Source organism: Mastomys coucha, unplaced genomic scaffold (assembly GCF_008632895.1).
Source record: "Mastomys coucha isolate ucsf_1 unplaced genomic scaffold, UCSF_Mcou_1 pScaffold3, whole genome shotgun sequence".
NCBI lineage: Eukaryota > Metazoa > Chordata > Mammalia > Rodentia > Muridae > Mastomys > Mastomys coucha.
The window spans coordinates 68,656,788-68,680,004 of record NW_022196909.1 but is presented as its reverse complement, the minus strand read 5'-3'; the positions used below and the strand labels follow the sequence as shown (position 1 = coordinate 68,680,004).

Here is a 23,217-nt window from a genome sequence, read left to right as displayed (position 1 = left end):
GCCGCCCGGGAGCCGGCGCTGCGTCTACGGAGGAAGGCGGGCCGGAGTGCCACGTGACGCTATCCGGCCAGCCAATGAATCATCGCAATGCAGAATTTCGAATGTGGCGGCGGTAGCTGCCGGCTGCGCGGCTGAGCGGGAGGCTGCATCGGCTAGTTCGGACCTGAGTAGCCGAGGTACGGAGTGGTACGGGCGGCGGGACTGGAGGTATCCGACGGGACGACATAAGCACCCCGAAGTCGACAGGGCTTTTGCTTAGTCGTAGTAGCAAAAAATTTAGATAGGGATTTGCTTTGAAAGTATCAAATAGGGGCAGGGGGAGGGGATGTGGCTCGCTCACACATTATTGCCTAGCACACACAAGGCCTGATTTTCTTCCCACAGTGCTAGCGCACACACACAAGCTGCAATCAACTTTAACTCCATCAGTTAGTTATTCGTTCTCTGTGTCACTCAGATGTCTGCTTTGCAAACTTTTAAAACTTAATGGTGACCCGCCCGTTCTTTTAAAAAGCATTTGCAACTATTATGTTGAACTCCCCTCTCCCAATCTATCGTACATACATCGATAGAAAACACTTCACTAAGAGGAAACGAATCAAGATAGTTCTTGTGGTGAAAATTATATGCTCACGTTGTGGTTGGCAACATTTTACAATTGTGAGACCTGGAAGTCTATTTTGCTTGACGCACACTACTGTTTTTAACATGAATATGTTTTCTCAGCCCCAAAATTACTAGAGAAAAGCTGCCAAACAGAAACCCAGATATACATAAAAATTGCTTTTAAACTAAACTGTAATTCTACACACTAAAGGTTGACTATAAACTTTGTAAGAAAAGTAAGCCTGTTTCTGGCTCATACATTTGTGGTCCCCAGCTACTCAGAAGGCTGAGGTAGGAAGGAAGGACATCAGAACTCTTTAAGTTCAAAAACAGACCGGGTAACAGCCACATCTTGTCCCAAAATAATAGTAATAAGTGCCCATAGAGCCTAGAATGTTGTACACCTCCAATGAGAATTTACTATAAAATGAGTAACTGATACTTTCTAGAATTATTTAATACTTTCCTATAAAAGAGTAAAAGATAAGATTGTGGCAAAAACATGAATGACACTTTACAGAATTTTTTGTTCTTATGATGGCTTGATTCTAACATTTTGTTGTTGTTTTATTTTAGATGAGTTTCACGATGTAGCCCAAGTTTAAATCTATGATCCACCTGCCTTAGCCTCTTTAGTAGCTTGGATTATTCTACAACACCTGACTATTAATATTTCTAAGTCAAAAAATCAAAATTATTGCTTTTTTTGAAGTAAGTTTGTAATTTAGTCTTTTGTAATCCCTTCTTTTTGAACAACCTATGTTTTCTTCCTTAAATTTTATATTTGAAAATATCTGAGAAGTGTTCATTGTTTTTTTTTTTAATTCAAAGACAAAGATGGTTAAGGAAAGGTGTCAGAAAAGGTCCTTTCAAGATACTCTTGAAGACATTAAGAAGCGAATGAAAGAAAAAAGGAATAAAAACTTGTCAGAGATTGGCAAACGCAAGTCCTTTATTGTTGCATCGAGCCAAGTACCCAGTAAGAGATTTTTGTGTTGACTTCTTATAGCATTCATTGTGAGTGTGGCATTTGTATGTGTGGTGTGTGTTCTTTGTGTGTAGAACTCGGTGGGGTGTGGCTACAGCAGAAGCTCTGAAGTCCTGCTATTAATCTCTGCCCTGTTCCCCTGCAAAGAGTCTCTCACTGAACATGGGACTAGCCTGGCAGCCAGTCAGCCCCAGAGATCCTCCTGTCCCCAGACCTACCTCCCTCCCTGCCACCACAGGAGGTAGAGCTACCAGGGTGCAGGGCCATACCTGGCTCTTTAGGGAATCAGACCTCATTGGTTTCTTAGCAAGCACTCCCAGCCATTGAGAGATATCTCTAGCCTCTGTTTCACTTTCTAGGTTGAGGCTTAATAACTGAATTTTTTATCTTCTAGCTGACACTTCTACACTGCTGAAATCTTACCAAAATAACAACAGGTTGTTGGTTTTGGCTTTGGAAAATGAAAAATCCAAAGTGAGAGAAGCACAGGATATCATTCTACAGCTGAGAAGAGAATGCTACTACCTGACATGTCAGCTACATACATTGAAAGAGAAGCTGAGTGCCCGACAAAGGGAAGACACTGCTCAGGTATATTCAGTACAAAACTTTTCTATGTAGTTTTGCTATATGCAGTGCAGCTTTATAAAACTATTTAGATATGGAAAATATTCTAAGTGTTCTTTGGAGAGTCACTTTTTAAAACAATATTTCATTATATTCATCTACTTTGTGTGTGTGTGTGTGTGTGTGGAGTTCAGAGGATAACATTAGGTGTTAGATAGAAATAGGTTACATACATACTTGTACCCTCACATATGATATGTATATAGACAGTATAGAAAACAATTATCTTTCTAGAAGGTGCTATTACTTCCTGAGTGTCATATATACCTGTGATTTTGTGATTCCAGAAGTCAGCATGCTAACTCAGAAAGACCCAAATTATAGGTCAACCTGAGCTGCACAGTGAGACCTCATCTCTAGAAGAGATTTTTAAAGCCTCTGTCTGATTTCATGACTTTTCTCTTTTTTTTAAAGATTCAACAATCTTTTTTCCTCCTTATTCAGTCAGTTACTACAGGGTAAACCTAATGGTATCTAAATCTCCCCCACGCTTTTCCAGTTTTTTAAACAACTCCTTTTTAATCACATGTGTGTGTATGCACATAGAGGCTAGAGACGTTGGATCCTCTCTGGACTGGAGTTACAGGTATTTTTGGGAAATTCATGCTGGAAACCAGAGTTGAGTTCTCCCAAAGACTTGTTCACACTCTTAACTGTAAGCCATACCTCCAGCCCCTACTTCCTAGAGTTTTTGCTGAAATTAGAAGAACCAGTATTCAGTGGCTACTTAATGACATAAGGTTCAAAACACTAGGGGAAAAATTTTATTATTCCCGTGCCTTCAGTGCCATCTACTGATGATATTCAGTAAAGTGTATTGTTACTAGTTAGTTGCTAATATATACTTAGCATTTAATATAAGGTGTTTCGCTTTTTTTTTTTTCCTGTCATACATGTATGTGATCACTTGTTCTGAACCATCCTATACTTGTGCTTCAGTGGTCAAGGTTAATTTTTCAGTTGTAGAGAGTTTAACATCTCTTGTTTGTTTCTGACAGGGTCTCAATATGTAGATCAGACTGCTCTCAAACTCACTGTGTAGACCAGACTAGCCCCAAACTCACAGAGAGTCTACCTGTCTCAGCCACCTAAGTGCTAGGGTTAAAGTACCACTATGCACAGGTTAAGATGTTTTGGTATAAGGTCTTCTTGGGCTGGGTCTGTAGCTCAGAAGTAGAATATTTGCCTAGAATGTAAAAGGTCCTGAGTTCATTCATCCCCAATGCTGCAAAAGTAATTTTGGAAAAAACTGAAGATTTGGAACCAAAAAATTGGGTTTGCCACCCGTTGATACAATCCTGATGAGCTGAGTCCAGTTATTGGGACTCAACATGGTGGAAAGAGAGAACTCACCACCCCATCCCCCCACCAAAAAAGTTGTCCTCTGATATCCATGCATGCTTTCACATACCTTCCCATCAAATAAGTAAATGATGTTTTAAAATGTATAGACAAAGAAGGGAAGTTTTTAAAACATGTTTCTTTTGCACTGTCATTTTCTAGTGGTTCCTGTGTTTTATAGTAAATCTTTATATTTTATATGTGACATATTTATATTATATTTAAGAGGTGTAGTGTCTATAGAAACTCTTGCCTTCACGATGAAACCACTCTTGGTCAGGTTTCCATCTGTTTTTTCTTTGTTTCTCCCTCAGAACAGAACTTTAAAAAGAAAAATGTGGAAAGGATAAAAGGGGCCAAGCATGGTGTTCACACCTTTAATCCCTGCCTTGGAGATACAGAGGCATTCAGATCTCTCCAAGCGCCAAAGCCAGCCTGATCTACATAGGGAGTTTAGTTTTAGGCCAGCCAGGTCTGTATAGTAAAACCCTGTCTCGTTTAAACCATGAACATAGCTTCTTACTATACTCTGAGTATAGTCCTTACTATACTCTGTTGTTATGTGTCAAGATCACCAAAATGTGCGTGTTGCCAAGTTTGGCTTGCCCGTTTTCTTAACCTTGTAATGATATTCAGTCTCTGTACTTAAAAATATTGATCCATTAATTTTCTTGCCATCAGATTTGCCCTGCATTTTCTTCCTACATTCTTGCTGTTCTGTGTTAGTCTCCTGTGTTGTCGGTTTCTTTATTTATAAATGTTTGTTGCTCTGAATACATGTTAAATCCAGCATGGTTATATAATTGACTCCTGGAGACTATCAAATTCAAATATCAGAGCCTAAACACAGATGCAGATGTATGCACTCAGAGCTACTACTTGATTTTAGAAAGAATCTCAAACAGGCTTATACGAAGCTGAACTCTTCCAGTTCTCAAGTATGCTGTGCATTCTGCCTTTCTCCGTGTTTGGTTGGTTGTTATTGAAGCATGGGCTCTCTGTGTATCCTGGGCAAGCCCAGAATTCAGTCTGAAGCCCAGCTAGCCCTACATTGATTTTCTTCCTGCCTCAGCAGTAGTGTGCTAAGATTAAGTAAGATTAAGCTGTGCCCAGTTCTTCCTCCTTAACTGCTACTCACCTCAGTGAAATAGCCTGCTCACTCTGACCATCACCCCATCCACATTCAATCCTTGTACGTGGTTGGAATCCTCTTTTCCAAGTATTCTCATCTATTAAATGTTGAGAATGATGGAACCCTTGACAGAAACTCCTTGGCAGCTTGCTTAACTATGAATATGCCACAGACTGCTTGACTTCTGCATGCTTTGTTAGTGGAGCATCCCACAGGCTAGAACCCACTAGAACCACTAGAACCCAGCTCCAGTCCTACCTCATCACCTATCTTCATTTGCTATGATGATCTCTTAACTCGTTTTACTCTGGGTCCCTTTTGAGCCGTGCTTCATGTGGGCCAGACTGATCTTTTAAAAGCTGATCCTTTTACTGCCATACTTACCATTTAAATGAGTTTCCATCACACTTAGACTAAGCTTCCTATCACAGTCATAGCTCTCAGGCCTCTTTGCTAGCTGGCTAGTAGATGCACACCTCCCGCTGTTGTCCCTTTCTGTATTTTAGCCATGTTGGCCTATATTCTTACCAGGACTTGTCCAGTTTCACAACTTTCGTATTTGCTGTTTTTACTGCTTTCTCTTCCTCCTGCTTTTCAACAGCTGATTTGTTTTTATATTTTAGGTCAGCATCCCTGTGTAATAGAGCTCTCGACTTTAGTTGCTCTTGATTCGCTCTTGTGTTGCCTTCATAGCACTTTTCCCTGTGTAAAAGTCAGACATGTCTCTTTTCTTTTTTTTTTTTTTTTTTTTTTTTTTTTTTTTTTTTTTTTTTTTTTTTTTTTTTTTTTTTTTTTTTTTTTAAGATTTATTTATTATATGTAAGTACACTGTAGCTGTCTTCAGACGCACCAGATGAGGGCGTCAGATCTCATTATGGGTGGTTGTGAGCCATCATGTGGTTGCTGGGATTTGAACTCATGACCTTCTGAAGAACAGTCGGTGCTCTTCCCCGCTGAGCCATCTCACCAGCCCATCATGTCTCTTTTCATTGGGAGGAGAGGCACATGTGCCACCAGTGTGCATGTGAAGGTCAGAAGACAACTTCTGGATGTTGATTGTTTCCTTCCATGCTGGGTTCCACAGATGCAACTCATCATGAGGCTTGCATGTCAAGTGATTTTATCTGTGACCTATCTTGCTGGATCATATTTGAATTTTTTTTTTTTTACACTAGAATGTAAGCTTTAAGAGGCAGAGTGTGGTGTACACTGGAATACGAGCTTTAAGAAGCAGGGTATGGTATACACTGGAATATAACCTGTAAGAGGCAAAGTGTGATGCTTCAGCTGTTGGAATCCTAGTTCCTGAAACTACATGGCAGTGCTGTAGACTGTCAGCAAATGTATTTGTTCATTCAACAATACATTTATAATACAGAGTACATATGCATACTTCATAGCACTATGTACTTATAACGGTGGGATTTTGTTTGTTTGTTTTTATTTCAATATATTAACAGAACTGGGAAGGATGTCCCTCAGAAGTGGTCTCCAGCATTGACAATACAACCAGGGACTTGTCTGTGAAGACCTTACGGTTAGTGCCAAGTTCATAATTGTTTCTACTAATACTGATCCATTTGTTAAAGGAAATTGACATTGTGTCTACAGTCTGAGGCTTTTTCTACTGCGAGTATACTTAAGAGAATTTGATACTCAAATACTATTGTATATAGAAAATTAGAGCTGTCTTTCTTTTGTTTAGTTGCTTTAATGATTAAGAGTTAGAAACTTTCCAAGGCTTTTAACTGTTTGCTTTCAGTCGAGTTGGGTTTTTTGTTTTTGTTTTTGTTTTTGTTTTATTTATTTATCATTATATGTAAGTAAACTGTAGATGTCTTTAGACACACCAAAAGAGGGCGTCAGATCTCATTATGGATAGTTGTGAGCCACCATGTGGTTGCTGGGATTTGAACTCACGACCTTCAGAAGAGCAGTCAGTGCTCTTACCCACTGAGCCATCTCTCCAGCTCCTCAGTCAAGTTTTTATGTATGTCATATTTTCATTTTAGGAAGGAGTCATTATTAAAAATATTTTTCCAGTCCTAGAAACTGTCCAATTTAGCAGGAAAAAAATAAAGTGAAATAGCACACCTTAACACCTGTCATTGATTAGTTCTGTCTTTCCAGACTCATATGCTGCTCTCTTCTCCCTGATTACATTTTATGTTCTTTCATGAACAATGGAGATTTAATTATATATATGAAAATACCCATCTCTTTTTATCAAGCATTTTTTCAAGCAATGTATTTTGATCATTTACCTCTCTCCCTAGATCCTCTCTGCCCAACCAACATTATGTTCATTCTCTCAAGAGAGAAAAAAAACAAGAAACACAAAGATGAAAATCAGAACAAACAGGCAAAAAAACCAATAAAATAAAAAGGAAGAAAAAAAAGACAAAACAAAACAAAAAAATCTACTGAGTCTGTTCTGTGTTTGCCACCACTCCTGGGCATGGGGCCTGCCCTGGAGTATAGTTAATATACCTAGTGAAACTTGATTGGAGAAAACTTATTTTTCTCTTTGCCAGCATGAAATATCCAGCTCTTAATTAGACCACTTAGTGAGTTTGACTAACAAGTATAGCTATAGATCCAAAACTTTAGATAAAATACAGAACATCACACTGAATTTGTAATCCCAATGTTTAGGAGACTGGTACAGGAGGACATTCAAAGATAGCCTGGGCTACATGGCTAAACCTTGACTTGAAACAAACAAACAAAAACTAGGAAAGCTACAGAACATGGCTTCACTCTGCATAGATCCCAGCCTTGGAGGAGCTGCCACCGAGCTGGGGTTGCCCACGTGCTGCGCATGTTGCAGGGTGTGTGGCACCTTGGCCTGTACCACTGCCAGGAGCCACTCCCTCCAGAGCAGTGAAGACAGACAGTGCTTCCAGATCTTGGCAGATAGTCCCAGGAGTGAGTGCCATAGACAGTGTTTTCAGCCCTGTTAAAGTCTGTGCCTTTCTCACAGAAGAAGCTGTAAATACCATTTCTAGCCCCACGGGCCACTATTAAGCTTTAGTGCTTTTTAAACTGTTGGATTTTAAGACCTGACAAATGCAGTTAGATAAAACAAGGTAATCAGATTTTTATTAGCTATCAAGATAATTAGTAATTCTCTGTACTTACCAACCTATATTTTAATTTTTATAACATAAAGTATAAACTTTTACAAAGAATAAAATTACAAATTACATCAGTTACAGGTTTTAAGTGGAAGAAAACTTGGCTTATGAAGCAAAAAAGAGTGGAAGTTTTAAAGAAAACAAAGGAAAGCCGGGCGGTGGTGGCGCACGCCTTTAATCCCAGCACTTGGGAGGCAGAGGCAGGCGGATTTCTGAGTTCGAGGCCAGCCTGGTCTCCAGAGTGAGTTCCAGGACAGCCAGGGCTATACAGAGAAACCCTGTCTCGAAAAAAAAAAAAAAAAAAAAAAAACCAAAAAAAAAAAAAAGAAAACAAAGGAGAGGAATCTGTAGTTGACACCATTCAAACATATACTACATGGTAGCCCTACTAGTGATGCCAGGTCCTGAAGACTGTGACGTGCATGAGATTTGATTATGTCACAGTTTCAGAAGGGACTGTCTACCTTGATTTGTTTCTTCCAGTGAGAGTTGATACTAGTTGAAAAAAAAAAATCAGGCCTCATGTAAGCAACATCAGTGTGTTTGGTTCTTCTGGGATAGGGAATAAGGTGTGGGGTTGGACTAGAATATTGAAATGATATAGCAAGCTTATAGCCTGGGGAAATGCTAAATTTCTTTTGACATAATTGCTGAGATTTCTGTTTTTCATTGTTATTTAAGGCAAATTGCTCTTGAAGAAACTCATTGTTCCTACCAAACCACAGGTACGTCAGATAGAAAATCTAAAAATCATTGTGGACAAGTAACCTAATGAAGTTTTTCATTTTCAATCTTCTTTTTATCTTTTAAGTCTACTTGACTGTTATTCTGTTCAAAGTAACTTTATCTTACGTAGACTGATGTAAGATTAAACTAATCCATCCAAGGCATGAGTCACCTGTAATCCCAGCACTCAGGAGGGTGAGTGTCTTAGTTACTATTCCCATGATGAAACACCATGGCCAAAAGCAATTGGGTACGGGGTGTTGCTGTTGCTGTTGTTGTTGTTGTTGTTGTTGTTGTTGTTTTCCACTCACAATTCCATATAACAGTTCATGAACTCAAACATGGCAGGAACCTAGAGGTAGGAGATACTGGAGGAGTGCTGCTCACTGGCTTGCTCCTCATAGCTTGTTCAGCTTGCTTTCTTAGAGAACCCAGGACCACCAGACCCAGGATGGTACCACACGCCCCACACTCTCACCTACCCTGGATCTTATGGAGGCCTTTTTTTACTTGTAGCTTCCTCTTCTCTGATGACTAGCTTGTGTCGAGTGGACATAAAGCTAGCTAGCACAGTGTAAGAGTAGGCTTAATAGTTCTAGGCCTTCTGAGTACACAGCTGAGACAGTCATGAAAAACAACACCACATATCTATTCATTGTATCAAGTCTATAAGAAGAAATTGTGGCTGTATCTATAGCTGTAACCAACTGCTATCTGCTGTAGCATTTTACATAAATTGACTTAGTTAACCCTATTGCAGGCTAGGAATATAATCTACTTTCTGTAGCCTCAGGGAAATAAAACATCTCAGCATAAGGAATGGAGAGGATAACACTGTACCAAATTTCATAACATTGATGAAATTTGAGTAAGCTAAGTCAGATGAAAACCCTGCTGTCCCTATATATACACATTATATTTATCTGAAAGGCCTAATTAGCAATTATTCATCTCTTAGTTACTTTGAAAAACTAATTTAGCTTCAGTTTATTTTTCTACTTCAGACTTTTGAAGTTCTCCTCTGTATTCACAGATTAAACAAAAAGGCTTTTTCTTTAAACCTTTGAACCAGAAGCACATAAAACCCCTCTTAAAATGTATACGTAATGAGTATATATTTGCTTATGTTGGGGGTACTGTTTTGTTCTTTTGAGACAGGGTCTCACTATGTAGACATGGCAATAAATTCAAAAGTGATCCTCAGCCTTCTAAATGTTGGTATTAGAGGCTGGCTCCAGACTTCGTTTCCATTCTTGTTTTATTTTGAGGCAGTGTGGCTCATCTGTGGCTCAGGCAGGCCTAGAGCTGTGTACCACAGCTGGACTTCATTTGATCTTCATCTGTCTCCCAAGTATAAGCTACACACATCTGGGGTTTTCATTCCAACAGTATTTTAAGTGCTGATGTAAGCTGTCTGTTGCTCATGAGGAGTAAATAGATAGTGATTTGAGCTGTCTAAGTTTTTATTTACATATAGTAAGTACAGAGAAACTATTGAATAACTGCTGCAACTTTGAATTCTAATATTCTTAGAGTGCAGATTTCTGAAGCATAACACTGTTTTTCTCATTTTTTTTTTTAAATGTTCAGAACCAAGTCCTACTGTTACTCCAGAGACACTGGGTTGCAATTTTGATTCAGGTAAAGTTGAGTCTACTGATGAAGTCTTACCAAGAACTGTATCTTTCCGTCGCCGCTTAAGGAAAGATTTTAGTAATGTAAGTCATTCTACTGCTTTGGAGGATTGTAAAGCCAGTCCAAGAGTGGCACAGTCCTTGGAAGTTAAAGAAAGTATATGTAGAGACCTAGCTATAACCCTGCATAGACTTGAAAGTGTAGAACAAAATGTTTGTCTGTGGAACAAAGACCAAATTAACTTATGCTCTGGACTGATTGACCCAGCAGAGATTACTAAAACACAAGAAGTCATTTTATCATCTAAACCTGAACTAATACAAAGCAAGCATAAGCGTGCACAAAAAAGAAGAGCAGAGCAAAGAAGAGCCAACCAGAGATGCAAATCAAAATCCTCATTGAGGAGTAAGGGCAACAAGGACAAAGAGAAGCAGGCTTTACCCCCTACTACACTGCATGGGTATATTGGTTCCAGTGATGCTTACGATTTTAATCTAAAAGAGAGTGTTCACCACACCCCTTTCCGACAAAATATGAGCAATGACTCCAACAGAGAAACCAACAGCAGCAACTCAGAAGTGAGTGCCCTTGAAAGCAGTACCTCAGAGAATGAGTCTGATGACCTCTACCTACCTCCATACAAGCACTTGCAAGACTACACAGAGTCAGATAGACCAGTTACCAGGCCTCGGTCTAAAAGAGGACTTAAGTACCCAGATGAAAAAGAAATGGAGGAGATGCTGCCATTTACAGCTCCTACTGGTAAGCAGTGGGTTGTTTTTTTGTTTGTTTGGTTGGTTGGTTGGTTTTGGTTTTTTGGGCTTTTTTGTTTTGTTTTGTTTTGCCTGTGTTTTGAATGTTTCTGCTAAACGGTTGCCCTTGATGCGGATGTAATCTTGGATACCATACCTACCATCTGTTAACTCTGGAGGAGGTTAGAGACTTCCCATCTGTCTCTCTCTAGTGGAAGTTGCAGCCTGATTAACTAGTACGGGGTGGAAAATGGAAATGTGGCTGTGTTGTTCCAACCTACTTCAAACAAATATGAATCTTATAGGAGTATTACTTCCCACAAACTGGTTCTTATCAGTAAAGGAGACTTCTGAGTAGAGTGACAGAGTTGTTGTGGTTGGTTTGAATTAAAAAACCTTTACAATCATGGAAAATGAAAACCTCATTTTAATAGACATATATTTAATTTAACAGGAACCATAACTTGTTTTTCTAGTTGTTGGTGAGTTCTTGTCTCATCTGACCGCTGAAAACTTTGGCCGAGAAACTCTTCCTTTTCTATTATCAAAGTGGTTCAGTGTGCGTCATCAGCCTGCACATACTCACAAAGTGGCTGGGATTTTTGATTCCTGTAGCGATAGCTTCAGGCTGTCAGGTCCTATCATCTCCAAACTGTTGTCACATTGTAACAGCACAGTCAACCTGCTCAATTTGCTTACCCTGGGTATTAAAACCTGAACAATGAATCAACTTTACTAGTTGAATAGCTGAACAGTGTAGCTTGCAAGATTCTGTTTTTAAACAATATATCATGGCTATTCCTTCCATTTTCAGTAGCTGTTTCTCTTTTTCTTAATACATCTGTTTGCTCTATTTTAGATAAAAATACTATGATGATAGAATTGCCGAATTGGCAAACTTCATAATTATTGAAGTTGAGTGATATAGGATTTCATTGAATTACTGTTACTTTTTGTGATCTTTTGAAAATAAGTTTTGAAAAGAATAAAACAAACATTGAAGTAGTTTGACCTAAAAACAAGCATAAACACAGATTCTATCCTATCTCTCTTTTTTTTAACTTTTATTGCATTATGATGAGAAGAGTTACATAATTTCAATTTATCTGAATTTGTTAACATTTAAAAACATATTTTAAGTAAATAGACTTGTATCACATTCTTGTTTCCCTTTTGTATACCAACTCCTCCCAGAGACCCCCCCTTCAATACCTACAATATCTTTTTTGTCATATTCTTTAAAATTTATAAAATATAACAAAAATTAGTATTATAAAAGTTGTTTAGTATAAAACAACAATCAATTTAACAGTCTTATATAGATACTTGTCTACAGCAATACTGAAAATACATACGTTTTTCTCAATATAAATTTTAAATAACTCCAAACATATTAACTGTATACTTCAAAACAATACATCACTACTAGTATTTTCTTAAATGAACATAAATATATAAGGTCTTTTTGTTTGTTTGTTTTGTCTTTAGTAGAGCTTAAAATCTTGGCTCTTACTGTGGTACAAGCCCAAAATAAGAACAATTTTTAGACATTGGGTTTCATTGTAATAAGGCTGTACTTCAATGATCCTCACATCACCAAAGGATTTTACCTCCATCTTAGCTAACCTGAGAGTTGACACTTCTGCTGCACCAAGAAATGAATTGTAGGCACGATTTTGGATACAGATTTCCTGCTATGGTCAAAGCTATTTGACTTGAGTGAGTGACTTTATTCTCAGCCCACAGAGAACAGGTTACATTCATTTAAGAAATTGGGTGTGTATTAAGATGGTCTAGCCATAAAGTCATTCACCAACTGTTTCATTGAATAATGGTTCTGCTTGGAAGGTGGTACAGACATTAGGTGAGGGTAAGAATCTGGTTCACTGGCTGTGATAATTTGGAAAAAAGCATTCATCTCAGAGAAAGAGTAACTTATAAAGTCCTTCTTCAAACTTGATACAAGAGTTGCAAACGTCAAGCAAAGCAGTCAATATCAATCTTTGTTGTTCTCTTACAAGCCTCCTCCTAATTTAATTGTCTACGTTTCTTTTGGGTATATACATACTTTTGAAATATGTAAGCTGTTCTGAAAACCATAGTATAGTGTAAAAACATGAAATAAACAATATTACTGATAGGCTGAAATAGAAGAAGCGACCCTTATGTTGTACACAGCAAGACACTGTCACAAACAAACAAGCTGAAAGTGTGTATGGATTGTACAATAGTGGACCTATTTCACCAATTGCCAAATTAGACCATTGGATGACAATCAACAAATTTCTAATTCCTCATATTTTTGGAATCGATTAGGATATGTTGGTAATATTTTTTTCCAATTAAGATATTAAGAAATAGTAACTGTTACTTCCTGTTGTTTTTGTTATAAGAGGTGGAATTAGATTTGTGTGGATTTGTTGAAAGATTACTTTCTTGCTTCTTGTAGGGTGTAGTTTTCCTCTTTATGTTGATGCTTTCCATCTATTATCCTTTGTAGGGCTGGATTTGTGGAAAGATATTGTGTAAATTTTGTTTTGTCATGGAATATCTTGTTTTCTCCATCTATGGTAATTGAGAGTAGCCTGGGCTGGCATTTGTGTTCTTGTAGGGTCTGTATAACATCTGGCCAGGATCTTCCAGCTTTCATAGTCTCTGGTGAGAAGTCTGGTGTAATTCTGATAAGCCTGCCTTTATATGTTACTTGACCTTTTTCCCTTACTGCTTTTAACATTCTTTTTTTGTTTAGTGCATTTGGTGTTTTGATTATTATGTGACAGGAGGAATTTCTTTTCTGGTCTAGTCTATTTGGAGTTCTGTAGGTTTCTTGTATGTTTATGGGCATCTCTTTCTTTAGGTTAGGGAAATTTTCTTCTATAATTTTGTTGAAGATATTTCCTGGCCCATTACCTTGGGAGTCTTCACTCTCTTCTATACCTATTATCCTTAGCTTTGGTCTTCTCATTGTGTTCTGGGTTAGGAGCTTTTTGCTTTTTGCATTTTCTCTTACTGTTGTGTCAATGTTTTCTATGGTGTCTTCTGCCTCTGAGATTCTCTCTTCTATCTCTTATATTCTGTTGATGCTTGCATCTACGACTCCTGATTTCTTTCCTAGGTTTTCTATCTCCAAGGTTGTCTCTCTGATTTCTTCATTGTTTCTTTTTCCACTTTTAGATTCTGGATGGTTTTGTTCATTTCCTTCACCTGTTTGTCTTTTCCTGTAGTTCTTTAAAGGATTTTTGTGTTTCCTCTTGAAGGGCTTCTAGCTGTTTACCTGTGTTCTATTGTATTTCTTTGAGGGTGGTATTTATGTCTTTCTTAAAGTCCTATATCATCATCATGAGAAGCGATTTTTATATATGAATCTTGCTTTTCCGCTGTGATGGTGTGTCCAGGACTTGCAATGGTGGGAGAATTGGGTTCTTATGATGCCAAGTAACTTTGGTTTGTGTTGCTTATATTCTTATGCTTGCCTCCTGCCATCTGGTTATCCCTAGTGCTACCTACATGCCCTTGCTAAATCTGATTGGAGCCTGTCCTTCCTGTGATCCTGGTTGTGTCAGAACTCCTCAGAGTCAAGCTGTCTCTGGGATCCTGTGACCCTAGGCTTGTTAGAGTGCCTGGGAGTGAAGCTTTCGCCCAAGGTCTTCTCAAGGCACCTGCTGGCCCAGACCGGAAGCAACCTGAGCCACTGGGCTGGCAAAGTTCCTATATGCCTGGACCCGCTGCTCCCAGTTATTCCTGGTGTTGGGACAGATGTTGTGTCCTCCTCACCTCTGATCCTGGATGTGTTAGAGCACCTGGGAGTGGAGCTTCCTCTAGGTGTTATGGGACTTGCTGTGGAGCTTGTGCCCAAGGTCTTCTCAGGGCACCTGCCCGCCCAGACAGACAGGAAGGAACCTCTCTATCCTATCTCTTGAATTAGAATTTGTTACAATTTTGCCTGTGGTTATAAATACTTACAGTTTGTAAAGCATTATTCTAGAATACAGCAACTGGTCTAATCCTGTTGTTTGGAGGTACTCTATGCAATTAATATTGGAATTGTATATATTTGTGGGGTTAAGAGGACAGACTGAAACCTAGATACTTGGTAGTCTATGCTGCTTAGCTTAAAGTCATCTCACAGTAATAATTTAGTTTCTCAAGGTTTTCTTTTTTATTCCATTGGAGATTTTCTTACATTGTTCTCCGTATGCATAGGTTATCTGCCTCCCAATATAGGTTCTATGTAGTTCTGAGATAGGGGACCTCGATGTTTATGATTTAAGAGGCAACTGGATTATCAGGGATAGAGGAACCTGGAGAGACACCTACATCTCAGAGATGTAAGGAACTTGATGTTTATGGTGGGAGAAACATCTGAATTTTGTTAACATTAGCACCAATAGGAACACATTTTATCCTGGTCTTCATGGAAATAATTGAGAGTTCTTGTTTGTTTAATGGAATGAATTGAAGGACCTTTGTGGTCAGTGGGCCTCCAACAATGTTACAAACTTTATTGTTGAATGAGACTGGTGCCTTGATGATTTTAAGTATTAAAGTGACTAAAATGCAATGTCATGCTTTAAACTCATAACATCTAAGCTTTCGGGGAATGTTGAGTTTTAGTAAAACATTCTGTTGTAGCTAGTAGTTCTTTATGTCTTTCTACATTATCTAGATTAAAAAGAAGAAAAAGCAATAGAAAGATTTTTAATCACTGATCATGAAGTGCCAGGTATTTTTTGTGTTTATCACATGTAATTGACCACAGCTTTATTTCTGTGGTTTTTATCCACTGGTCCATATTCAATAAATACTGTACCATAGGTACCCCACCTGAGACTCAAGAGTCACCTCATTGTAGCCTAAAGGATGTCACCAATATCCTGCAGCGTCCTATAGTGAAAATCAAGAAACTTTCTCTGGCTCCAAAATGTCATCAAGACAGCCCAGCAGTGTCTCTGCCTAAACGCAGGTGTAGCACCATCACAAGCTATAAAGAGCCAACACTCTCCTCGTAAGTATTGGGTGGACTAATCTGTAATGATTCTCGTGGGAGGACTGAAAACAGTGCTTTAGTCATGAGTGGATCATATTTGAGCACTAAAACTGGCTTATTTTTAGAATAATCCTGTGCTGATTTCAAACTCGTATATTTGTAATCATGCCTAAGATCTCAATCTCTCTCTCCCTCTTTCTTTCTTTCTCTGTCTTTTTACTTACAGGAAGCTAAGAAGAGGGGACCCTTTCACAGACTTGTGTTTCTTGAACTCTCCTGTTTTCAAGCAGAAAAAGGGTATGAGATGTCTCAAAAGAACAACAAAGCAAACACAATAACTTCTTTGATTAGATACTGTTGAAGGCGATCCTTCTTTTCCACCTAATAGAGTGTTATGAGACAGTGCTCAATAGGCAGAACCATCCCTTATCCGGCTCTGGGTCAGGAGGGTCCCTTGGACAAATACTTTGTATGGATTACTACCAACAGCTAAAACTTCTCCAGCATCTTTTTTACAGTGTAGAAAACTTACATAGGATGTAGATCTTTCATAAACCCTTACATCAAGACATACCATAAGTGCGTGAGGATCCCTTCTGTCATAGTGATTCTCCCTGTAAAATGAGTATCAAGTGTGAATTAATGAATTGGGTTCTGGAACAAGGTAACTGTTGTGAACTGTGAGTGCTATTCCTCAGCAGAATAACAACATGTCATGGACCTCAGGCTAGCCCTTCGTGTAGTCAGTCTACAGTGTAAAGGTGTGAATAAGGGCTTTTGGTTTTGATCTATGAACAAAATAAAAGTATCCAGTTCAGGAAATTGAATCTTTATGTATGTGTGTCTTTAAAATTAAGTCATTGTAACTGGCCCATTGTTAAAGATGAAGCCTATGATGACTACCATTGTGTTTTCCTTCTGCTTCTAATGGTCAGGTACTCTTGATCATCTTCCTTTCTGGCCTTCACTCCCATCTTAGCTGGAACCTCTTCTTCCCTGGTTCCCCTTTTCTTCCCATTAGATTTGTCCTGTCAAGTTTTCCCAACTGCAGCCTCCAGGGCTAACATCAAGGCATTTCACTTTTCATGAAATCAGCAGAACATTTGCCTCATGTGGGCAATCCCACTCAAACAGGAGATTTTACCCAAATCTACATGACTTCCTACATTTACCATCAAACTGAGAGTGCTTCTCTGTCACTCATGTGCATCCCTCTCACCCATCACAGCCTTACATTTTTAGCCACTGTTTACAGCTCTGAGGATAGGACCCACAACCCTGTATGTGGTAGGAGTAGTCACAGCAGTCCTCAGCCACTCAATTTATCATTTTCTAATGTCATGGTACCTTGAAAGTAACCATTTTAGCTAAAAGTAAATGCAATTAAAAGCCCAGTTTCAGCTCAGTTGGCCGCATGTAGCTGTGATTACCACAGTACAGCCTACATAGAAAAAGGCTGTATGTGTTTGGGACAAGCTAAATCTAGTTTTTCTGTGGTTAAGGAAAAGTAGGGAATGTTTGGATTACATTTTGCCATATGGCTTGCAGAACCTCAGATATTTATTTTCTGCCCTTTGTCAAAAAAGCTTTCCAAAGCCTGATATGGTGTATATATGTAATTTCAGCACTGTAGAGGCTTGGTCAGGAAGATCCTATTTAGACTAGCTGTACTAATGATCTCAAAAAACAAAAAAAAATCCACTTCCTGCTATAGACATTTAAAAGGCTATTTCATAGGTCAGTGTCTCTAGTGTCACCATGACGTTCACTTACTCCATGCCAGTTACTTACCTTAAAGCTGGTGCTAGACTTTTAGTCTTCACCTTCCTGCATTCTTGCTGTAGTTTACTCATGGGTATGTGTCAACATTTTCATAAAATATGTATTGTATTTTTATAAAATGTGTTTGTATTATATATGTTTATAATTGACTTCAGAGTTTGAGACCTTCCTGGTTGGCAGATATAGTTATTTCTGTGATTGTATTATATCATATAAATAAACCAGACTAATGACGTCTTTTGAGACATAGTTGGTTGCCACTTACTTTTTACTTTAAGTTACAGCTGCAGTTAATATTCTGTAGTTCCCCAGGGCCTGCTATAAAGGCCAGGCTACTCAGCAGGGTGTTTCATGATGTCCAGCCAGACCCTCCAGCATTTGACAGGTTTACATGTTGATGTCTTAGCTCAATTCCCTGGTGTTCTGTTCCTTCTCTAGTAACAGTCTTAAAAGCTGGCATTTAACTGTTCTAGTTTGTTACAACATATAAGGTATTAAGAGGAACAATTCTACAAGGAGATACATGTAGCAAACAAATGGAGAGAATTAAATCTTAATCCTTTATACTTCTAGAAAAGATAGAGAGCTGTGGCTTAAAGGACGATTCATTAGGTGTGCTACAGCCACGTGGCAGCACTCAGTGGTCTCAGCATCAACACTCCAAAGTAACTGATCAATAAAGGGTATCTGCCAGAGATAGAGAACAGTAGAGCATGTGTGAGATCCTGACTACTGTACCAAAAAAAAGGTAAAACTAACATAGAGATGAATATGTGTGATTTATAAATAAACTGAGACCTAGAGAGGAGTGGGAGACAGTAAGCAGTGGCACTCAAGCCAGTGAGGTGGCTCGGTAATAGCTCTTGCCACCAAAACATGTGAGCATTTAGTAGAAGCAGAGATCCAACTCCACAAAGTTGTCTTCTGGTGTGGAGAGCTGTTTTGAGAGTGAGCGGTCTCATAAACAAGCCCTCATTTGGCTAAGCTTGCTGCCATTGATTGCTTCCGCATTTGGTGACCTACCCACTTTTGCCACGTGGCCCATTGAGATTGGCTAAGCTTGGGAGTACTTAACGGCCGAGGGTGGGCTTGAAGGCGGGGCTTAGATGGCAGGAAGGTGGGGCTTAAGTAAGGGCTCCCGAGAGCCAGAAGGCAAGAGTGGAAGGCAGGAGAGTAGGAGGGAGAAGACTGTTACAACGTTCCTGAATAAACTGCTAAAAGGAAGAGCTCAGGTTGCGTCTTTCTTGCTGGTCGAGGCGGACATAACATTCTGGCACACACAAAATAATACTAAAACCAAAATAAAACAAAAACTTCACAAGAAGTCAGACTTGGTGGTTCAGTTCAGGTCTTAATTCTAGTAGGCTAAAGAATGAGCAGGAGGAGCTAAGTTTTAGACCAGCCTACACCATGTAATGTAGTACTGGCTCAAAGATAAATATTGCTGCACATTAGATGGTCCAGATCCAAAGAATACAAATTTCATGGTCTCATGAAATGAAAGAACAGATCGGGCTCATCTATGGACTAAAAAGGGCCACGAGGGAATTTTCATCTGTCTCCTTTAGAGTCATCAATACTGAGTCAGATGTAGCTCTCAAATGTTATCAAAGCATTAAGTCAGTGAGATTACAGCAGGTGAGGGTGATTGCTGCCAAGCTCGGTGACTTGAGTTTGATCCTCTAGAGTAGTGGCTCTCACCTTCCTTATGCTTCGACCCTTCATTACAGTTCCTCATGTAGTTTTTGTTGCTCCTTCCTAATTGTAATTTTGCTGCTGTTATGAATCATAACATAAACATCTGTGTTTTCCAACGGTCTTTGAAGGTCTCGACACTCATGCAGGTTGAGAACCTCTGCATGAGCAGCTTCTATTTAAAGCCTCAATAGGAACATCAAGAGTAAGAATGTGAGATGGCCACCACTGAGCATGTGTGACAGGGGACAAATAAAATGACAGTTGTCAAATCACAACACAGACTGCTTCTTTGTCCCAGAGAGAGCTGCAAGGAAGGTTGCCCTGATTCAGTCTCTAAGATCTGGCCAAAAGGAGTGAATTCATGTCTTAACATACAGTTTACCCTGAAGAACCATGAGTTTCTAAGACTTACGTACTTAGCATGCATAAGGAGTTAAGGACCAAGAGAGTATGTGTCTGTAAAGCAGGTGCACTGAGGTCTGCACTCCACATAGGATCATGGCTGCACAGATGAAGGCCTCTCTACTAGCTTTCCCAGTCTGTGTAAACTAGCACATCACAGACACACTTCCCACCTAGGTACAAATGGTTGGGAGGGGCTGAGTACTCAGGCAAGGACCCAATGACTCCTTTAGCATCCACACTTACGAGAGGATGTCATCAACCAACAAACCCATGTAATGGACTCTTTAGAAGCATAAAAGATGGCATCTGTCTTACTCAGTGTTTTAGGGTTTTGCTGCTGTGAACAGACAACTGCAACCAAGGCAACTTTTTTTGGTTAGGTTTGGTTTGGTTTTTTGGTTTTGGTTTTGTTTTTCGAGACTGCGTTTCTCTGTATAGTCCTGGCTGTCCTGGAATTCCAAGGCAACTCTTATAAAGACCACATTTCATTGGGGCTGGCTTACATGTTCAGAGGTTCCGTTCATTATCATCAAGGCAGGAGCATGACAGCTTCCAGGCAGGGATGGTGCAGAAGAAACAGAGTTCTAATCTTCATATGGAGGCTGCTAGTAGAATACTAGCTTCCAGGCAGCTATGATGAGGGTTGTAAAGTCCACACCCACAGCGATACACCTACTCTAACAGCCACGCCCTCTAATAGTGCCACTCCCTGGGCCAAACCATCACACTCCGATAAAATGGAGTTCCATGATTACATTAAAGTCAACTTCCTTTGTAGTGTGTAGTTGTTGCTGGCTCCTTCCTGCAGAGATAACCTGGAAACCTTCACCTGCACTTTGTTCTAGTTCCCCGTCTGTGCTGTGATAACACACCCAGACAAAAGCTTCTTAAGAGCGCAAGGCTATATCACTTTACTATTCCAGGTTACAGTCTATCACCAAGAGGAAGTCAAGAAAGACACCCAAGCCGCTAGTAACATCATACCCATGGTTAGCAGCAAAGGAAAGCAAGTGAACGCATGCTGCCTGCTTCTTGTTGCCCAGTACTCTGCCTTCTCTATTCCTACACCACTCAGGACTCTACCTACAAGCTAGTACTGCGCTGGATGGATGGATGGATGGGCCTTCCCCACATTAACCAACCAAGACTACCCCTAATGGACCAGCCTGGTCTAGAGGAGTCCTCAGTTCAAGCAGTGGCAAGTTAGACACGTAGAAGCAAGCATCAGGTCTGGGCTGGAGAGAGAGCTCACTGGCTGTTTGTCCAGAGCACCCAGCACCAAGCACCAAGATGGAGGCTTATAGACATCTATAATTCCAGTGCCAGAAAATTTGATGCCTTCTTTGTCAACATGGGCACTACATGCACATTGGCTCAAAGACATATATGCAAGCCAGACACACATAAAATCTCATTAAAAGATATAAAAGTATCACACTTTAAATTCAACTTTACTTCTTTCTCCAACACAAACATAGTAAGCACTACCAGAAGCCCTAAGACTCAAGGAGAGGCAATGATTCTGAATACTGCCACCATACGCCCCACCACCCCTCTGCACACAAATGCAAAATCAAAATGCTTACTTCTTGAAGCCATTGGGGTAGTACACATTTATAGTCCCAACACGTTAGAGGCTGAGGCAGGAGAATGAATTTTAGTACAAGTGAATTAATTCTCAACAATCTAAATATTCCAAGAGATAAAAAACAATGTCCAACCAACTCCCATACCTCAACAAAAACTTAGACTGATTTCAGTATTCCAGAGTCAATAGATTCTTTTTCTCTTGAACATTTTTCTTTGTCTTGAGGAGACTGGTTAGATGTAGAGCTCAGAACAATTCAGAAAGGCCAAGGCCTGCAACCAGTCTAAGAATTGCTTAAATTAAAGGAAGTGCTGCTATGAAGAGCCTCCGCTGCTAAACAGTTGCATACTGTTAACCTGTGCACAGCACCTCAGTCAATATTAAATTATTGTCTGTGGAATGAAAAGGTGAGGTAGGGGGCATGAGATTGTTCAGCCAGTAAAGGGAACTTGCTGCCAAGTCTGACAGCCAGAGTTCACAGCCCAGACTCATACACACATAGAAAGTAAATAATCCTGAGGAGATGATTCATATGATAAAGTACTTGCCATGAAAATGACAAGGAGCTAAGTTGGAATTCCCCACATCATCCCATGCTGAAAACAGGCAGCTGGATGTCTAGAGTTAATTGATTAACCAGCTGAGCCTAACTGGTGAGCCTATGTTCAGGGAGAGACCCCCCCCAAAAAAAGATGAGGTAAAGAATGATTGAGGAAGTCACCCAGCATCATGCTGTGCCTTCATACACACACACACACACACACACACACACACGCATGCACATTAGATAAGTTCACAAAAATAGAATCTTTTTTTTACTATAAATGTATAGGGTGGAGACATTAGCTCATGTGTAAGAGGACATTCAACATCTGTCTCCCCCACCCTGTACTCTCATCCATTCCTTACTTGAGAGAGTCTCAACTAAGAATACATGTCATTTGAACATGGGTTGACATTACCATCTGCACCTCTACTCTGCCTCCCTGTTCCTGGTGAGAATGAACCCAGGGTTTTGAGCATGATAGGGTGCATGCCCCTTCTCCCTGTGGTCTCAGAAGCCTGCCTTTCACACCATTGTTTTTGATACTACAGAAGGCTTAAAGGACAAAGGCCTGCTTCTAGCTCAGGAAATCATCGAACAGCACAGCTACTACTGGGTCCTCTTACCCAGATCAGATGTAATTGCTTGAGAGAGAGTTTCGAGAATGATAGGCGTTTTAAAACTCATATGCATTTTGCCCTCTCCCCATTCCTCTGACAGATAAAAAATGGAAATAGTTTTTTTTAAACTTCTGACATTATTTATGTGAATGAAATTTTTCTCAGTGCTAGTGGTTTAGTGAGTGACACAAAGGAAGTATCTTCCTTCTGACATTCCAGCAAACTGTATTTTTATCTTATTTTCAATTATGTGTATATATGTGTGTATAGATATTTGCACATGAGTACAGGTACCTGTGGAGAACAGAGGATAGATGATCTGGAGCCGGAATGGCAGGCTTCAGATGTGGGTGCTAGGGAACCAACCTTATGCCCTCTAGAAGTGAACGTAACCATCTCTCTAGCCCCACAAAGAGGGTTTGCTTTACTTTGTTTTCTTTTGTTTATAAAATTTCCTACAACTGTGGCAGTTCTAGACATGTTCACATGTTTCTATCATGTTTCTGATAGAAAACATACATTAAATACATTTTTTAAACCTCAGCCTTTACAAAGAGCTAAAGATTAAGAGCAATCGATGCTCATACCAGGTGATACATTGTTCTTTTTAACTTCAGACTGTTAGAAAAATAAAACAGAACACCAGACA

The 23,217-nt window shown here is 39.5% G+C and overlaps 1 protein-coding gene across 3 annotated transcripts; it reads left to right on the top strand.

Annotated features, from left to right (window-relative positions):
• On the top strand, positions 1–17,962 carry Sgo1 (shugoshin 1). 3 transcript variants are annotated; one of them, XM_031347419.1, is made up of 10 exons: positions 1–176; positions 1,183–1,317; positions 1,438–1,585; positions 1,989–2,185; positions 6,155–6,231; positions 8,513–8,556; positions 10,148–10,198; positions 10,463–10,954; positions 15,760–15,949; positions 16,158–17,962. In XM_031347419.1, exons 3-10 carry the CDS (start codon positions 1,444–1,446, stop codon positions 16,267–16,269), a joined length of 1,305 nt encoding a protein of 434 aa, XP_031203279.1. In that variant the 5' UTR covers positions 1–176; positions 1,183–1,317; positions 1,438–1,443; the 3' UTR covers positions 16,270–17,962. The 3 variants fall into 3 exon arrangements, with proteins under 3 accessions (XP_031203279.1, XP_031203277.1, XP_031203278.1); XM_031347417.1 differs by having other exon boundaries at positions 10,148–10,954; XM_031347418.1 differs by lacking the exon at positions 1,183–1,317 and having other exon boundaries at positions 10,148–10,954.
• Positions 17,963–23,217: the final 5,255 nt, after the last annotated feature.

Coding starts and splice junctions, on each gene's coding strand:
- Sgo1 (XM_031347418.1), top strand. CDS start 1,444: ATGGTTAAGGAAAGGTGTCAGAAAAGGTCCTTTCAAGATACTCTTGAA. Junction 2,186..6,154: donor AAAGGGAAGACACTGCTCAG/GTATATTCAGTA, acceptor ATATATTAACAG/AACTGGGAAGGATGTCCCTC. Junction 8,557..10,147: donor TTGTTCCTACCAAACCACAG/GTACGTCAGATA, acceptor TTAAATGTTCAG/AACCAAGTCCTACTGTTACT.